The following is a 17711-nucleotide window of genomic DNA, read 5'->3' as shown; positions in this document are numbered from 1 at the left end:
CAAGGGGGGTAGTGTTTCTCTCATTTCTTTTACCGACAAATTAATGCCCCTAACATTGCAGGCTTGCAGGTGCAGAGATGTCCTTGATGATTTTTATTTTTTACTTGCAAACTTGTCAATACCAGCTGCCAATAGTACTATTTTCAAAGTAGTCTCAATTTCACAAGTAAAACACAATCATGACCATCTTTATCACATCCATTTGTTGCCTTTTCTGTAATAGTGGGGAACACCTTTCATGTTTTGTAGGCCAACAAAAAAGATAACTAGCATGATCTTGTTGCCTTAAGTAAAGCTATGTTGGTCATGAAATATTGGGTGCATAGCAATCAAGTGTTTCAAATGATCTTATAACGTCAGAAATATTGGGTGCATAGTAGTCAAGTGTTTCAAATATATATATATATATAAAACAAAAGAATAGACAAAGTTAGATTGAAGTAAACTCGAAGAGTAGCATGTGATCAATTGGGACCAAACCTCATGAAGTGGATGTCACCGATTTAGCCGAGGAAAAATAAAAAGGATGGCACTGATCTGAATGCTGCCTTTAGGGACAAACTCATTACTCCAGAAAAAATAGAGGAAAAAAATCAGAGAAGTAAAAAAGTAAGGTTGTCTCAACAGTAGCATCGTGTCTATTAAATTGTTGGTGAAGACACCAAGGCTTTCAGTTTTAGGAGTTCTAAGAATGTTGTATCAATTGAGGAGATCAATACCATCAAGTTTGAAAAATTTTTAATAGACAATGATAGTGTCAAATTTCAAATACTTCAAAAGTAGTAAATTTTAATGAATGGAAATGTCTAGATGACAAACTTGATTGTCTCTATCGTCTATGGCGTCTTTTTTCAAACAGTCTGTGTGTGTGTTCTTTCCTTAAGCTTTCAACATGAACCGTATACCATGTTGTATATCAAGCCTCTCTGTGTTTTCCCCTTACAGCCAGTCCCAGACAATAGATTTCACTCATTTCATATGTTATAAACAACCACAAAATCGGTGGCATAAATACAACATCAACAACCTAAAAACACCACAAACACAGATCAAACAAACATAAAATCGCAGATCCACAAACGCAAAAAATACACAAATATGAGTAATGCTAGAAATGGAAAGATGAAACCAAAAGAGAAAAATAAAAACCCTAGCCATTAACTTTTTACCCTTGCAAGATGACAGAAGGTAGGTATGGGAAGCTACAATACCACTGGAGGACAAAAATCATGCTGAAAAGGGGAAGCTGGAAATGTCGTACGGAAATGCTGCACCCAGAGAGGAAGCCAGACAGTTTCAGAGTGAAAGCCACACAGAGCGAAGTGATGAAGCCACACAGGGCGGAGTGATGCAGCCACACAAGGGGGGGAGAGGGTCAGGCCGACGAAGGACACGAGGGGAGAGCGTGGAGGAGAGAACACGAGGTAAGATTTCTTACGTCAGAAGTGAAGAAGGCAGGGGGAGGGAGGGGTAATTGAAATGATGCTTCTGGACCAAAATACAAACGTTTTAAAAATAATAATAATAATAATAAATAAATAAATAAGCCATGTAAACTAGAGTACAGAAGTTAAGTAAACAGTGAACGGTTGTTTAGTATAACTCTTCAATAAAAGTCTTACTTACAAGTCTGGGAAAGAAGCATTTTTACATGGTGAAACTGTGGAATTTGATTTATAAGATAAGTTTAAAATTAAACCCTGATCTTTTGCAATGCCAATCAAAATTATCCTGTCATGTTAACATTGTATAGGGTGTCTCCCCATCAATTTGAAACCATAATTTTTCTTAAGCAAGACCAAAACCGGTGAGGATTTCCCTTTATTACAATAGTGTTCCTGCGTCCAACTTGAATCAATAAAGGATCCAAGATATTAATTGCCGAACCCATTTGTTGGGTTAGCAAATCTCAAACTGCATCCTGCAGCCTAATCCTATGTGAGCCTGTATTGCAAAAAAGAATTTTAATGTTAAAACATATTCATATTCACCATCAATATTGTCTAAAGACAGCCTATGTGTGGATTGGAAAATTAAACAATATTGTTGCATCAGCCGATAATCATCTTGTTGAGGAATTCAGCTTGCTCGGGAAAATACTCCAACAGTTCATCCTTGGTCACCCAAACAAAATCCTCTGAGTCCCCAATGTCGAACTTGTTTGCTGGAACCACTTGGGACTTGAAGAAGAATCGCTGACAAAGGGAAAATGCGAGGGCTTAAGATCTAAACCGATGTCGCCATTACTATTATTCAGTAATCCACGTGACTTGCCAATTTATGCCATCATTGGGAGACGACAGAGCAAACCAAAACTAATTATCAGTTTAATGTACCTTGTAAGATGAAGCGTCAGACTCATGCTCTGTTGGCTGGATAACCATATGACCCATTGGAGCATTTCCAACAAAATATGTGCGGGAAAGGTCTCCAATTACAGATGCTAATGCAGACTCTGCACACTGCAAAACTCCAAGAGTTAACACGGTAAGAAGAAGAAGGAGCGGTCAAAAAAATCTCAACTCACCTTGCGTAATGTTTTCTCAGAGTCGTGAACTTTTTCAGGAAAATGCCAGACAGGCTTCCCACTAGGAGCTCCAACTGCTTTGCCATAGAGAAGGAGATAAAAGTCTTTTGTCAAGTGCTCTTTGTAATGACCTAAAGCACAAAAAGAGTTAATTACGTTTCTCGAAGAAGTTTGCATTAGCCACATTGAATTTCACTACTAGATAATTTAGCAATATAAATGGCCTTTAGAAATTCCTTCAGTAGTAGTAGGGGGAGGGGGAATTGGACAATGCCCAAGTATTGTCGAATTTCAGAGATCTATCTTATACCTTTATGTCATCCTCCCTAGATCAATAGTACTTCTAACAGGAAATTCCATAAGTTTATATACCCTCAAGTACAATCATACTAATAAACAGATTTATCCAGTATTAACCTAAAAGAAAGGGAGTGAGGTAGAATAAAAGGCCAATTCGAATCATACAAAATATTAACCACAATCACTTCTGAAAACTGAAAACTACTAGATATTAGCAGACAAGATTCAACCATATATCCAGTAACTTCCAAGAAAAAACGGGAGGAAAAAAACCATGTTATCTTAAAAGTGAATATAAAGAGTCATAAAACTTCAGAGCAGATCAATTGTTTCAACTGCAATAAATTCTTTTTCTATTCTACTCAGAAAAAATGGAATGAAAAAATACAGAGAAATCTGCGTCATACTTTCTATCATTCGTTTTATCAGCTTCCGTGATCCGTGGAGCTGGTTCATAATCCATTTGATAGTCGTCTCTTCCCCTGATCATGGATTCATTGTCACGCATAAAGTTGTTAAAGAAAGAAATCCTTTCCACATCCATATGTGTTTGGGTGAGAAAGAAGAGTGGAGGGATGGGGTGATGTACAGAGAGTCCAGGTATAATTACGACTTACTAAAAAATCTTAGATGAGTTCTTACCAAGACAAAGTAACAGGCTAAATATTTTGAGCCACACTCACATGCTTTCTAATGTTAACAAAGCAAGTAAAAAATGTACTTAATTCATACTTTCCACTTAACACAAGATATTAATGCTTTCCCTATTGGAAAAACAAATGAAAAACCATGAAAAATATGTGAAACCAAAAACAACTTAATAAATCACTATCTCTGGATATCTTACCTAGAATTAGACTTATCTAATAGTTCATCTGGATATCTGCGTCGATATTGCTGTCGCCACCGAAACCTAAACTCAAGAGAAGCAAAAGCAAATCCCAATATAAGCTACCGTAGCATGATTTTTTTTTTTTTTTTTTCATAAGTAAAAGAAGATTTATTCAGCGAATGTAATATGCGAAGCCCGTGTACACAAGAAGTATACAAAAGAAGCACCTAAATGCATTCTAAGAGAGGGAGAGAAGATAGAAAAATATGAGCAGAAGCTCCATCAAGACCTAAAGCAGAAAACCATCGCAGTAAAGAAAATACAAAGAATTTCCAGATTTCCTCCAAAGAGCGCTCCTTATTATTAAAGTATCACTCGTTCCTTTCTCACCAAATACACCACATGAGACACAAAGGAACCATCTTCCACACTGCAGCCCCTTGTTTAGAGCTACAAAGCCCCATCCAGCACAAAAGCAAATCCACTACTTTCATTGGCATAACCCAAACCAGCCCAACTCTACCGAACACACCATCCCACAATGCCTTTGCCACCACACAAGCAAAAGTAAATGATCCACAGATTCTCCATGTTGCTTACACATGAAGCACCACTCCATAATAATGTTCTTTGGGCCTCCCTTTAAACGAGACAGCCATAATATTACAATCTAACGTTCCTCCTATGCTTAGCACTAACCCAATTAACTAGCATCTCATCTAACCTTTACAAGAACAACATAATTAATACTAAAGCATGTTATCTGTCCATGAAAGGGCCACTTGGGTATTTTATATGGAAAGGTAGTTGAAGACTCATGGGCTTAACAAGGTTTATTGGATTTAAGCTTACTTTGAAATCAATGGAGATAAAGGGCTCAAATCTGAAAAATTTCTAAAAAAGATGCTTGGGGTAGTTTTGACATCTCGGATAGGTTATAAAATTTTAAGAACGTGCCTCTTTTAAAATAGTTAATTATGTCCCTTATTAGAAAGGGCTACCTTGCAAATAAATGGGCTTTTGGGTTGGTAGGGAAATAAATTGAGAAAGAGCAAAGCCAGGGACTGCTTTAGGCATCAACATAGGGCATTTTATAAAATTTTCTGCTTATTGGACAGCTTACACACCATAGTACTTTTGCAACTTTAAGCACCTCCTCATAACACCAACCCACTTTACAATCTAGTGACACCAATATTAAAGTAGATTTTTTTGCAAAGGAACATGGTTATTGAGATAAACATAACATAAAAACAGCTACGTTAAGTCCATTAAGTGAACTTGAAAACTTTAAACACCCAAGATCATAATTTACTCATTTAATACCCTTTTTCAAGCAAGCTGTAAAATTACAAGGAACCAAGTCAAACCTTTAAACCGACCCTCTAGCATCCTAAAAACGAGTCACCAACCCGACCTCATGCAAAACACATGGCATCAACGTGTATATATATATATCAAAAGATCAACAAGCATCACTTACAACTAACCAAGTTAAATAGCAAAAAATATCATTTTCGGATGATAGGAAAATACATAGCAAGATAGGCTTCAACACACTCAGTTTGGGCCAAAAACAGAGCATACATATTTGTTTATAACATAGACAATAACTATACTTAAAATACAAGCTAAAACAACTTATTTGGCCTCCAAAAATCAAAACCAAAACCAAATGGGTCAAGTTAGGGTTTTTACCTTAATCTCTTAACCTCTTTCAAGAGGTAAAATGGAGGGAACATTAGGAGTATGGCCGTATAGATGAAGAGCGCGATGGTACTGATTTTAAACCCTAAAAACCGAAACATCATAGGTGAGTCTAGTGATAAAAATCAAAACCCATAAGAAAATCATAATGAAAAGTGAATCAAGAGGGTCTAACCTTCAAAGTTTTCCATTTGGAAAGATGAAAACAAGGATCTAAACTCAAGCTTGGAAGCAAACCGAAAATGGGTATAGAGAGTGGGTATCACACAGCTTGGGGAAGAAGGAAACCGTTCCTCTCTTCCTTGTGGGTCGCTCGGCTTGGAGATGAGAAGGAAAATTTCTTGATCTCTTGAGCTTGAAGATGAAAGGAAGAAGAAGAGAAAAGAAATGGAGAGATGGAGGACATCAGCTTGGAGAAGAAGGAAGAGGACTTGTTCTTTTATTTATTTATTTTTTGTGTTGAAGAATTTGACTGTTTTGAAGAGAAATAAGGACTTAAGTTTCTTTAGTCAAAACTTACCTCATAAGCTAGGGAAAATTAAAGATTAAATGTAGGGAGATTTTTCCTTTACCTACTCATCCAAGGGTGGAGAATACTTGAGTTATTTCTTAAATAATTAAAGATAAAGGGCTTAAGAAAAAAATATATTGTGAGATCTTAAAATCATACACTTAGTTTATTTTAATAACCCACATAAAAATAAAAAATAAAAAATAAAAACACCCATTTTAAAATAAAATAATAACATAATAAAATAATAAAAATCTTTATCTTAAAAATACTTAATTTAAAGAATAAAATGACATGACGTAAGAACCTACGTAATAAGACTCTTACATAATACCCAAGTCTTACTACGTAGGTCCTTACGTCATTTCATTTTTTTTATTAATTGTTTTAAGTTAAATATTTTAAGATAAATATTTTTATTATTTTATTATTTTATTTTAAGATAGGTGTATTTTTATTTTTATGTAGGTTATTAAAATAAATTAAGGGCATGATTTTAAGACCTTGTAATATTTTTCTCTTAATCCCTCTAATTTTCATTATTTAAGAAATGACTCAATTATTCTCTACCATTGGATTGGTAGGTGAAAAGTATTTTTGAGGTGGTTGATCTCCACCATCCATTTGCTTCCTTGTAATGGAAGGAGAGGACAAAGACCAAAAAGCCCTTGCCCCTTCCTCCAAGTCTATGACTAAGGTAACAAAAAGGGGGAAAAGACAAAAGCAAATCCCCTAAGTCCCTTGAATCTGTTGGTCACTTTCCAAACTTATGAAACAAGCTTTGACTAAAAGCAACTAAGTTTTTACTTTTTGTTGAAACCATCGGCCACTTTCTAGCTTATGAGATAAGCTTTGACTAAAGCAACTTAATCCTTATTTTCTCCTCAAAACCGTTGGCTTCTTCAACACAAAAAGGAACAAGTCTTTTTCTCTTCTTCTCCTCTCCTCCTCTTCAAGAAAACAAGCTTCTCTCGTCTTCTTCAAGCTTTGTGACTCCAGAGCAAGGGAAGAAGAAAGACATTTTTCTCTCATCCTCTTCAAGCCGTACTAGAACACTCTCTCCATCCTCATTTTGGGTTTTGACTCAAAGCTTGGAACCAAAGCTTGATTTCATCTTCCAAATGGTGAAATCTTGCAAGTAATAGACTTTTGGTTTATTCCCTAGTATGATTTACATGTAGGTTTTGAGCTTCACCATTTTTCTTACCTATGATGTTTCGGTTTTGGGAGTAACACAGTGCCATCATTTTGTTCTTCATCTACATGGGTTTACCACTATTTGGTCCTCTATCTTGCCTCTTGAAAGAAGCTAAGAGCTTGAGGTAAAAACCCTAACTTGACTCTTTTGATTTTAATGTGATTTTGGAAGCCAACTAAGTTGTTTAAGCTTATATTTTGGTGTACTTAAATTCTTATGTTGCATATAAATATGAGTGCTCTGTTTTGGCCCAAACCAAATATGTTGAAGTAGTTTTGCTATGTATTTTCCTATGTTTCGAAAATGCTATGTTGCTATTAAACTTGATTTAATCATAGGTGATGATTAGTGTATTTTTAGTATATATATGTTGGTACCATGTGTATTGTGTTGAGGTTCGGTTTAGAGGTTTTGCTTGAGTTTTATAATTTTATATCTTGCTTTTAAAAGGGGTATTAAATGGGTAAAGCATAAGCTTGATTGTTTAAAGGTTTTAATGTTGCTTAATGGATAATTTTGCTGTACTTTATGCTACTCTAATTTTAATGGGATATATTGTCTAAACTATTTAAATATTGCTTGTGTGATTAGATTATAGCATAATTGGTTTAAGGTTCTGCTTAGCCACTGAGAATTCTCAGATGAGAATTTTGAGTTTTAAAATTAAATATTAAAATATTATATTTTAATATTATTATTATTTTGGGATTTGAAAAAGTTAAGAAAAAGTTGAATTGTTTATTATATTTTGTATGGAGATTTGGGAAAGTTGTAATGATGAGATGAGAATTTTGTGTTTAAGATGAAAAATTCAAATGGCCAAACAGTACCTAAGTATAGGAGATTACTTGTGCATAATATATTATGATATTTAAAGCTATCCAATAAGCAGAAAAATTTTATAAAATGCCTTATGTTGATGCCTAAAGTAGTCCTTGGCTTTACTCTTTCTCAATTTATTTCCCTACCAACCCAAAAGCCCATTTGTTTGCAAGGTAGCCCTTTCAAATAAGGGACACAATTAACTATTTTAAAAGAGGCATGTTCCTAAAATTTTATAGCCTATATAAGATGTCAAAACTACCCCAAGCATCTTTTTTAGAAATTTTTCAGATTTGAGCCCTTTATCTCCATTGATTTCAAAGTAAGCTTAAATCCAATAAACCTTATTAAGCTCATGAGTCTTCAACTACCTTTCCATATAAAATACCCAAGTGGCCCTTTCATGAACAGCTAACATGCTCTAGTATTAATTATGTTGTTCTTGTAAAGATTAGATGAGAGGCTAGTTAATTGGGTTAGTGCTAAGCATAGGAGGAAAGTTAGATTGTAGTTAGATTGTAATATTATGGCTTTCTCGTTTAAAGGGAGGCCCAAAGAACATTGTATGAGTATTAACATGCTTATACTATTTATTGGAATAAGACCTATATTAACGTTGGAAGTACCAAGGCACCTTGAGGTAAGTAGCTATGACCATGATCTTACACAAAGTTTTCTCATGAAAGAATGTCTCTCTCTCTCTCTCTCTCTCATTACAAATGTTCTTCTAAAGAAAGGATAAATGACTCTATATTAAGTATAAACCTTTCTTGGTAGCCCCTATTAAGCACCCTATCAATTATAATTGTCTATATGTGTATATGGTAATGCATGCACATAGGTTTTAGGTCATGAGATTTTTATACATGCTCTCTCAAATAACTAATGCCTTACTTAAACGTAAACATGACATGAAACGCTCTTTTTCCAAAATAAACGCATATGCATCGAACTAAGAAAAGATAATGAAAACGTTTGACTGCAAAGAAATGAAATGAAGGTTAAGGTATGAACATACATAACGGCCATATGAAATGAAAGGGAACCAAAGGACTGAGCAGATTGCAATGTTGGATAAGTAATACTGGTAGTGCACCAATGCTGCCCTTAACTGAAAGGGATTCCTAATCTGTGGCCACAAGCGGAGTCTAAGTCCAAAAGACCGCTAACCCCAACACACAGGGCGTAATAGTGTGCCGGCCAAAAGAAAGTGAAACATGTAAGTAAATGTTATGCATGAAAGTATTGCTTAAACATTTATGCATGAAAGTATGACTTATTTCTTAAACTGTTTATGCATGAAAGTATCGTCAGAATCAACAAATATTTATGTTTTCTTTCTTTTCTTCTTTTTTTTTTTTTATAAATAAACAAATTATATTGATCAATGGCAAACCCAGTATTACAACTCTTAATGCCCTAACTAGGTAGGCACATTAAAGACAATGTTTATATATGCATGTTTTCAAAAGAAAAGATTAGATGCTTAGTAAGTTAACAACATTGTGTACTGCTTACTGAGTATTAGACTCACTTTGTGTTTATGATTTAAACGTCCAGGTAATGATGGAGAAGCTGAGGAGCTGGGCACTACCAAGAAGGGAGGGACCGATGCTTAGTAGTCCCTTGTTGGTTCGGTTCTTTTGATGATGGCTTATGGTTTATATGTTTTGAGGAAGGAGCCCATGTGGGGACGTTTATTTGAATTAACCTTTAGACAATGTACCTTCGGGTACGATATAAATTTTATGATGGGATGATGGTAATAGTGTAATTTCTATGATGGGGTGATGGTAACTCCTCGTACTTTAACTTAATTTCCTTTTTGTATAAACTGTAGGGACTGAGTTCCTTTTTACTTGAAATTGGCTATGTTAGATGAATGACTGATAGACGCTAAGAGTCCTTTATGAATGAATGTTAAATCGGATGTCTATCAGGTATTCCCCTTTTATTAGCTTAGAAATTCAAAGCACATGCATCATGCGTTTGAGCTCGTCACGTATTATTTTACTTTATTAGAAAAAAAATTAAGCATAAAATAATAATATACAGATATAATAGGGAAAGAACGGGTATGGGGTCATGGACTCGCCCATGGTAGGGCGGGATTGTGACAAATCTTTATCGATAGTCAAAATGTTACCAAGTCAAGCAGTCATATGAAGAACGCTACTTTGGAAGGCACATGAGACCTCCAAATTGTCTTTCATGGAAAAGAAGAATAGTGCTTGACAGTCAGCACCTTTTGTAATAAGACCGAACCGAGAACTTTTTACATCCCGTAAGCTTCCAAGTCAATTTATCCCTCTCAATACCCCCAATACGCAAGGAATAAAGGAAGCTGAAAAAATCAGTCATCTCATCGAGTTCCCAGTCCTAAGCAGCTCTAGTAAAACCAACATCCCGATGCAAGAATCCATTGGAATGGACTAACACATCAGAAATAGAAGCATACTGGTGAGCAGCCAAGCGAAAGATAACCGGAAACACACTAAAAAGAGCCCGATCACCACACCAAGTATCAAACCAAAAACGGATCCTTGAACCCTCACCCACAACAAAGTTCGTATGGTTAACAAAATTCTCCCATCCCTTCCTAATAAATTTCCAAATACTACACCGCAAGTCCCCCTAACCTCCTTAGGACCAATCTCGGTCACCACCTCGTTTTTCCTCGACATTGTCTCCTCGTTCAGGGCCTCAATCTCCTCTCCAACCTCCAAAGCATGCAACTCCTCCAAGAGAGATTTTTTCTGAATGTCAACATTCCCAAAAGCTTCAACATTCCACTTCTTTAAATCATTCTTCAAGGCCTTAAGTTTACTAGCAAGGATGAAGCTAGGAGTACCCATGAACTGAGAAGAAATCCAACAACGCCTAACCCTATCCACAAACCCATCAGCGCCAAGCCACATATTTTCAAACTTGAAATACTATCAAACCCCATGTATACCTCCGCAGTCTAGCAAAATTGGAAAGTGATTTGAACAAACCCGAAACATTCTCTTCTGATATAACTCAAGAAAATGAAGCGCCCAAGATGGAGAAACAATGAATCTATCCAATCTTGACCAGCTCCTACTATTAGACCAAGTGAATGTTCCACCAACAAGGGGAAGATCCAAAAGATCCAAGACAAAAATAAACTCTGAAAACTCCTCCATATCCGACGACGTACTAGTGTCTCCTAAACACTCACTAGTGAAACGAGTTATGTTGAAATCCCCACACATGCATCCAGGCAAATCCCACAAATAATCAAACCCGACAATCCCTCCCACAAGAAGCATCTATCCCTATCCAAATTTGGCCCATAAACTCCCGCCAAGGCCCAATTCCGCCTGTCTTCAATTTTTTTTCTTTTTTTCCTTTTCTTTTAATGTCAAGAAACCTCTCCAAGGCAGGAACCAAGCGTAAACCCCAGTCCCATGCACCTTACCCTCAGAGTCTTAAAAAGTTTTAAAAGAACATGCCATTGTAAAACGCCCAATACACTCCTCCAACAACTCCACCACTCTACTATCCCGTAGCATGAACTTTTTTCAATAAGAGGTGCTTAAAAGAATGTCTCTGGTCATCTAATTTGTCAGATACACTCAAGCATTTATCCCCCATTTTTCTGCCCTAAACCTCTATTTGTTAGCTCAGAAACGGAATAAACGAAGCAAAACAAGCCGAACTTATGGCAATGTAGTGGTATAAATTTCTCATTAGAGTTTATTAATTACCCTTCAAAAGAAATTTAGTTTCTCATTACACTAAACGCTCGGTTCAAATCGTCCGAAGATGAATATCTTTTAGCTCAAAGACTAAGAAAGTGAGATGAAAATAACAAAAAATAAAAGGACATACGAGAACTCCTGAAATGCGTAAACGACAGGGTCGATCTTTGGGATAACGACGGGCAAGCGCTCGAATAGTACGGAAGCTAAGATTTTCTCGGGTTTCATGCAGAACCCACGCGCTTTCACGAGCGGCCGAGCCAACGGCGTCGAAGATCTCTGCATTCCCGATCGAAGCTGTTTGAATGCCCTAAATGCCCTAAAACCAGCTCAATAAAGTTATTAACAATATAGCCAAGGAGGAAGAGGAGGTGTAGGTTTTAGCAGTGACCCGGCCGGGCTGTTCATCCGGGTTTCGGACCGGATATCCGGATTTTGGATTTTAAATCTGAGCCAGTTTTCAGCCCAGTTTACACGGGTTACGATCTCGGGTGAATTCGAATTTTTTAAAATCCAGAATCCGGGTTTCGGATGTATTCGGGTTTTTTTTTTTAACAAAAACCTATATTATTTATTTTCTTTCAAGAAGCATTTAAAAAAAAAAAAAAAATTTAAGAGCCTATATTCTATTATGAATTTTTCAAGAAAAAATGTTACAAATCATATTCTTTCATATAAAAAAACTTATTACCTTTTTAACTAAATGCATCTAAAAAAACATAATACAATCACTACATATTTCATTATTTGGTATTTATACATTACAAAACGCAAATTATAATATATAAAATTATATATCAAAAGTGAACTACATAGATATTAAGAGTCATTCTATCAGTTGAGGGATTCAACCAGCAAATTAAACTAAACTTTTTCAATTTAGTCTTCAGCAATGGAATTCTCAAGTAACTTAAAATAGAAACATCATCCAATCTTTTTATGCCCCTTGATGGTTTAATCTTCAGATTTAATTCATGCAACCATTTCATAATTTTCCAAATAATGCAAGAAGCGGACTTGATTATACCTTCATATTTGGCTGAGTTTCTTGGACCACCAAAAATGTACTAAATTGATTTTTACATGAAATTAGTACTCTGTATCGTGCATACTCTCTAAGAATATTAACGCACGACAACATACTAAACCGCACATTTAAGCATCATTTGCCCAGCTAGCAGTGGCGGACCCACGTTATAGTTAGAAGGGGGTGCTCTTGATGAGATGGGGAAGAGGTTTGGAATGAGAGGTAGGCACTGGGGGTTGTGGGTGGTGCAGACATTGGCTGGGTTGCTGTGTGTGTCACTCGGATGAGTCGAGTCTCTGTGGGGTTCTGTAATTGTGATGTTCCAACGTACGATTAAAGAAAAATGCTTGGATTCTGAAACGTAGCATTGTCAATTTATAAATTGGGTGGCTAAATGTGATACATTAAACGATAACAAATCATCTCTGTTTGTTTACGCGCGTTTGGTACGATTGAGGAGCTTTGACGTTTTTGTATTAATTATTTCAAGCGTCTGTCTTTCTCGGTAAAAATTACTTCGGTTTCAACACTGCTAGTTTTATTACACTAGAGTTTGATAAGATGATAGATCCATGTGGGTTTTGCAGGTCATTACGAGTACTATCAGGAATGACGGAGTGGAGGGACTGTGGGGCCAGTCGTGACTGAGTTGTTGTTTTCAGAATCTAGATTCTGAAGCAAACAAGCATCAATCTCCCTCATGGGTGTTATGATGATCATATGTACCCTCCCAATCACCCTCATCTACTTCCCTCAATGGGGAGGCATGCTCTGTGGCCCTGCCTCTGATTTTCCCAACAAAGCCGATGTAGATTATCACATGCTCGAATGAGGTTTTAGAAGATGGTGGAATTATGGGTTTCATTTGTTTAAGCCGTAAGTTCCTTGAAATCGACAGTGTTTCAAGCTAATGACTATTTTTACTAGAAGGTAAAGAAGGCACTCAAATTGGTTCTATCAGGAATAAAGAAAAATCTTAGATGCTCAAAAACAAAATCTAGGAATCATACAGAGTAGAAAGTTCATGTGACTGGATTAACTGCCAATGACCCATGCTGCATAAATGAGTTTTAGTAATCTATAGAGCGACTTTATTTCATTTATGGTACATTTCTTTGCCAAGTAGCCTGAAGAGAGCTCGCCTGAAGAAGAAGAAGAACTGACTTACAGTTGTGGAATTCGAACTTTTGGTTCTTTTTTGTAATGAATCAGGAAGAAATAAATGCCTACTGCAAAGTAAGAAAGAACAAACAAAGGTATAACAATTATAATGATGATGATGATCCACAAACAGTCGTTCATAAAGAAGTGCAAAGGATATCGTTGATCCCAAGCCAAGGACCTTACTCATATTAAAATTTAAAAATGTTTCTATTCACGTATAGAGCGATCGCGGTTTAGCTTCTTTCATCAAAAGTTGCCTAGAAGATACCTGCTGGCCTTCGTAGGATGGGACTATGCCGAAACTAAGCATTAGCACTTCAGCCGAGAAGCAGCTAAAGTTAACTACAGTTGATTAGCCTCTGCAGTTGTTTTTCCAATAATAGTTAAAAGCTCCATTCCTAACCACAGAAAAAGCATCCTGAGAAAATGGTCTCGGCAAAGTCCACCAACCACCTAGAATTCCAACCAAAGTGAATTTTTCTTCTTTCAGTTCAACTCTAGCAATGCAGAGGAACTTATAGTCTTGGACTTCAACTTTTTTTGCGTACAATGACTGCAAAGCAAAAGATACTAGTGGTTACAGTGGGTAAATGCAACCCAAATTAATGAAATATTCAAGACACTTGGAGGAGGGTTCAAGTTGAACCGCCCCCCACACCTTTCCCCCCCACCCCCCCAAAAATTTGTATTCTGAGTCAATAAGGTGACCCAACAAGTCCCTCCATCCTCTCCTCAACTATCAATCCTAAATTGTTATGAACCGTGCATGTGACTGACTAAGATGCCAGGAAGAAGAAGAGCCATTGAATAATTGCCGAGGACAAACTGGCACATGATCAGATATTGTGCCAATTGTCTCAGCTGAGGTATATATAGGTATCCAAATTCAGAAATGAATACACAAGTGCCTGTCAGAAACTGCTGCATGATAAGCACGCAAAATACAAAATTGGGAAACAAATAATGAACTGGTCTCTTTTCTGTTCTCTTTTCCTTTCTTTCCTTGTATGTATCACGTGGTAATCTGTATGGCCACAAGACAATATGCTATCACTACATGGGCATACAAATCGGTGGTCTTGATGACCATTTTTAATATCTATTGGTGGAACCAACTTGCCTCAATGAGAAAAGTACTTGAACATCCCACGTGTCCAAAAAAACTGAAACTAGGAGATGTATACTGAACATAGTTACATATATATATATATATAGCATTTTTGGATACCATAAAAACTGGAGTAGACATCTTTGAGATTTGTATTGCAACAGGTATAAGAAAATATATGTATTTATATATATATATATATATGAAGGCAGATAGGCACACACCTTTGCTTTGTAAAAGTGAGGTGCTTGGCGCATAGATTGATGACATAACTGCAGCATGTAAAGTTTGAAGTCAAGAGCTCATCAAAAAATAGTTGTGCATAATCGTGTTTCTCTTTTAACAGCAATTTTTATCTTCGTTTTATATGCATATAGGCCCACATGAACAAAGAGTCAACTCCTGAGATTTCATCCTCATAGCTCAAATAGGACAATATTGTGATCTGTAGCCCCCTCACCCAGCAAAGCCTTAATTCTCAGTTAAATTCAAAGCAGCTGCCCAAATCTAATAGACCATCGGTCTACTCCCAAGTATGTATTACTATATCAACCACTAAATTGTCATAATAGTACTGGTGATGATGATAATACTCATAATAGCAAGGATTATGCATAAGAATTTATCAACAACAATGAAAGTATATATCCTATTAGATAACCACGTACTAATTGAAAGTTAAGTTTTCACATTATGTTCAACACAATTCAATAGATGTTCATCTTTCAAAAATTCCCCTAGTTCTTCAACTCACCAACCAAACACCAAGGGAAGGGTTGCCACCCAATAAACCCCTTTGTGCATTCCATAATCGATTAGAGTTTACAAAGTTCCTTATTAGACTTTCTGTTAATGCATAAATAAAACAAGGTGAAAATGGAAGGCATCCTAACCTGATCAACAGAAACGTAGACTGAAAGAGGACTGGGATTTGTGCTGAGGAGTAATAAAATGATTTTAATTGCAATTAATGCAATAGGATGATCCAAGTTTGTCAACACAAAAAGAAAGAAAAAAACAGGTAGCCAGAATTTCCGGGCAAACGTCCAGAAGGCCAGCGGATCTTCTTCCTCATCTGAAGTATCCAGCAAGCGGTGATCATCCATCAAGATATCGAGACCTATATTAATGAAAATATGAAATTCAAAGCATGAAAGTTAACTATGGATACAAGATAAGAGTATTGATACTCAAAAAAAGGAACATAAAACCCATAATACTAGCTGAGGTGTTCTGCTCACCATCCATAGCATAAGCAACATGAGGCCAACAGATTTTTGACCCTAGCACAACTGACGCACCAAATAGGCCTCCAAGACTTGGTTTACATCCTACAAGAATGTCATCACAACAACCCAATTACTGATAGAACAACTGAACAACTTACATATATAAAAAAAAATTAACATAATGAGGCATATACTGTTTACTGCATTAGTGAGGACCTCGGTCCATTTCACCAGAAAAAGAAAAAAGTTAATAAGCAAAGTAGAAGTTAGTAGGGTAACTGCTGTTAAACTCGAAAAAAAAAAAGTACACCACGTGACGCATCTCATGATGAAAATCGTTCGAGTTAAAAGGCACTCCCTTCCCAAACAATGATTAGCCCACTAGATTGAAACAGGATATTCTTGCCTAAGAAATGAGTTCTACCATCACGGTGCCAGCACGAACATCATCAGAACACCCCAAGAAAGTTACACAATATAGAAACCACATCATTCCCACCACTTACATAAACAGATTCTAAAATCTTAACATATTAAGTTCAAAATGTGAAACTTGGATTGGGGACACGGCGACACGCCACTTTCAAGTTTGGATTAAAAAAGATACAAAACGTGAGAAATTATTGCAACCTTCACAATTGAACCCAAGACTATACCACCGGATTTTTCATTTATATAGCAATTTCTAAGCTTAAATAAAAGTGAAAAAATATATAATCACCCTATAAGCAACAAACTCCTGACGTTCACGCTGTAACACAAAGATTGAATTAAAGTGATGAAAAAACCTGATTTAGACTAAATATTAGAATTAGATCGACTCACCTGAAAACCAAAAATATCTTCTCTGTGTAATTAATTTATGCTGAAATGCTGAGGCACGGTTGCGGAGAACAGGTTCAAGGCCCTTTATCAATGTCTTTAAAGGTTCAAACCTGGCATAGTCTACGTGAAAGTAATGAAATGCAAAAAAAATCAAGAAAAGTGGTCAATGGTGGTTTGGGGAGACAAATTTTGCCAGTGAAATACAGCGAGAGAAAGAGACTCACAGAATTTTCTCCACTGAGAGATTGGTGGACAAGACGAGGTCATAAGAGTGAGAGATTGTCTAATTGGACTGAGAAACTTGGCTGCGTGCGCCATTTTCACAGTACCATTTCAGGTTCTGAAAACCTTTTTCCTTCTAAGACCCGAATGGATCTCCCGGACCAACGAAGCGAATCTACTACCCATGAGATAGCTTATGTTTTTTCCCACACCTATGACGTTTATTTTGAAAGGAAAACGGGGTAAGCGTCGTCGTTTTGCTTTCCACGTAGTCGCGTGATTTCTCATGGATATTGTCACGGAGATTTTAAGGTCGTTAGGGGGATGCCATCGACGCTACAAAGTTTTGGGACAACGATTATGTGTAAATGCCCATTAAGGCGGTTCTCTAGCTGCTTCTGAAAAAAAGAGTAGGCGATACGCTAGTTGTTATAGCGACATATGTCATATGAGGCCACCATATGGATAGATGAAACTATATATAAAACAAAAAAATCTGAAAGTGGGTCCGGGA

At 36.4% G+C, this 17711-nt stretch overlaps 1 protein-coding gene, 1 long non-coding RNA gene and 1 pseudogene across 8 annotated transcripts; 1 reads left to right on the top strand and 2 right to left on the bottom strand.

Moving 5' to 3' along the window:
* Nucleotides 1–1706: 1706 nt before the first annotated feature.
* Nucleotides 1707–11991, bottom strand: LOC122299264 (annotated as a pseudogene).
* Nucleotides 6633–9833, top strand: LOC122299268. The gene is made up of 2 exons (XR_006239642.1): nt 6633–9116; nt 9458–9833. It is a non-coding gene; the product is annotated as an uncharacterized LOC122299268 (long non-coding RNA).
* Nucleotides 11992–13549: 1558 nt separating the features above from the next.
* LOC122299214 lies at nt 13550–17576 on the bottom strand. Of its 7 annotated transcripts, none has more exons than XR_006239630.1 (7): nt 17200–17570; nt 16976–17095; nt 16163–16252; nt 15815–16041; nt 15146–15193; nt 14082–14366; nt 13550–13791 (listed from the first exon to the last, which is right to left on the bottom strand). XR_006239630.1 is itself a non-coding variant. In XM_043109314.1 (6 exons), exons 1-6 carry the CDS (start codon nt 17291–17293, stop codon nt 13750–13752), a joined length of 621 nt encoding a protein of 206 aa, XP_042965248.1. In that variant the 5' UTR covers nt 17294–17576; the 3' UTR covers nt 13550–13749. The 7 variants fall into 7 exon arrangements, 4 of the variants coding, with proteins under 4 accessions (XP_042965248.1, XP_042965262.1, XP_042965228.1 ...); XR_006239632.1 differs by having other exon boundaries at nt 13664–13875; XR_006239629.1 differs by having other exon boundaries at nt 13664–13878; nt 17200–17569.
* Between the last annotated feature and the right edge of the window lie 135 nt (nt 17577–17711).

This window comes from Carya illinoinensis, chromosome 2, assembly GCF_018687715.1.
Source record: "Carya illinoinensis cultivar Pawnee chromosome 2, C.illinoinensisPawnee_v1, whole genome shotgun sequence".
Lineage (NCBI taxonomy): Eukaryota > Viridiplantae > Streptophyta > Magnoliopsida > Fagales > Juglandaceae > Carya > Carya illinoinensis.
This window is presented reverse-complemented; position numbering and strand designations above follow the sequence as displayed.

Coding starts and splice junctions, on each gene's coding strand:
- LOC122299214 (XM_043109294.1), bottom strand. CDS start 17,293: ATGGCGCACGCAGCCAAGTTTCTCAGTCCAATTAGACAATCTCTCACT. Junction 16,253..16,975: donor AAGATATTTTTGGTTTTCAG/GTGAGTCGATCT, acceptor ACATTCTTGTAG/GATGTAAACCAAGTCTTGGA. Junction 15,194..15,814: donor TCTACGTTTCTGTTGATCAG/GTTAGGATGCCT, acceptor TACATGCTGCAG/TTATGTCATCAATCTATGCG.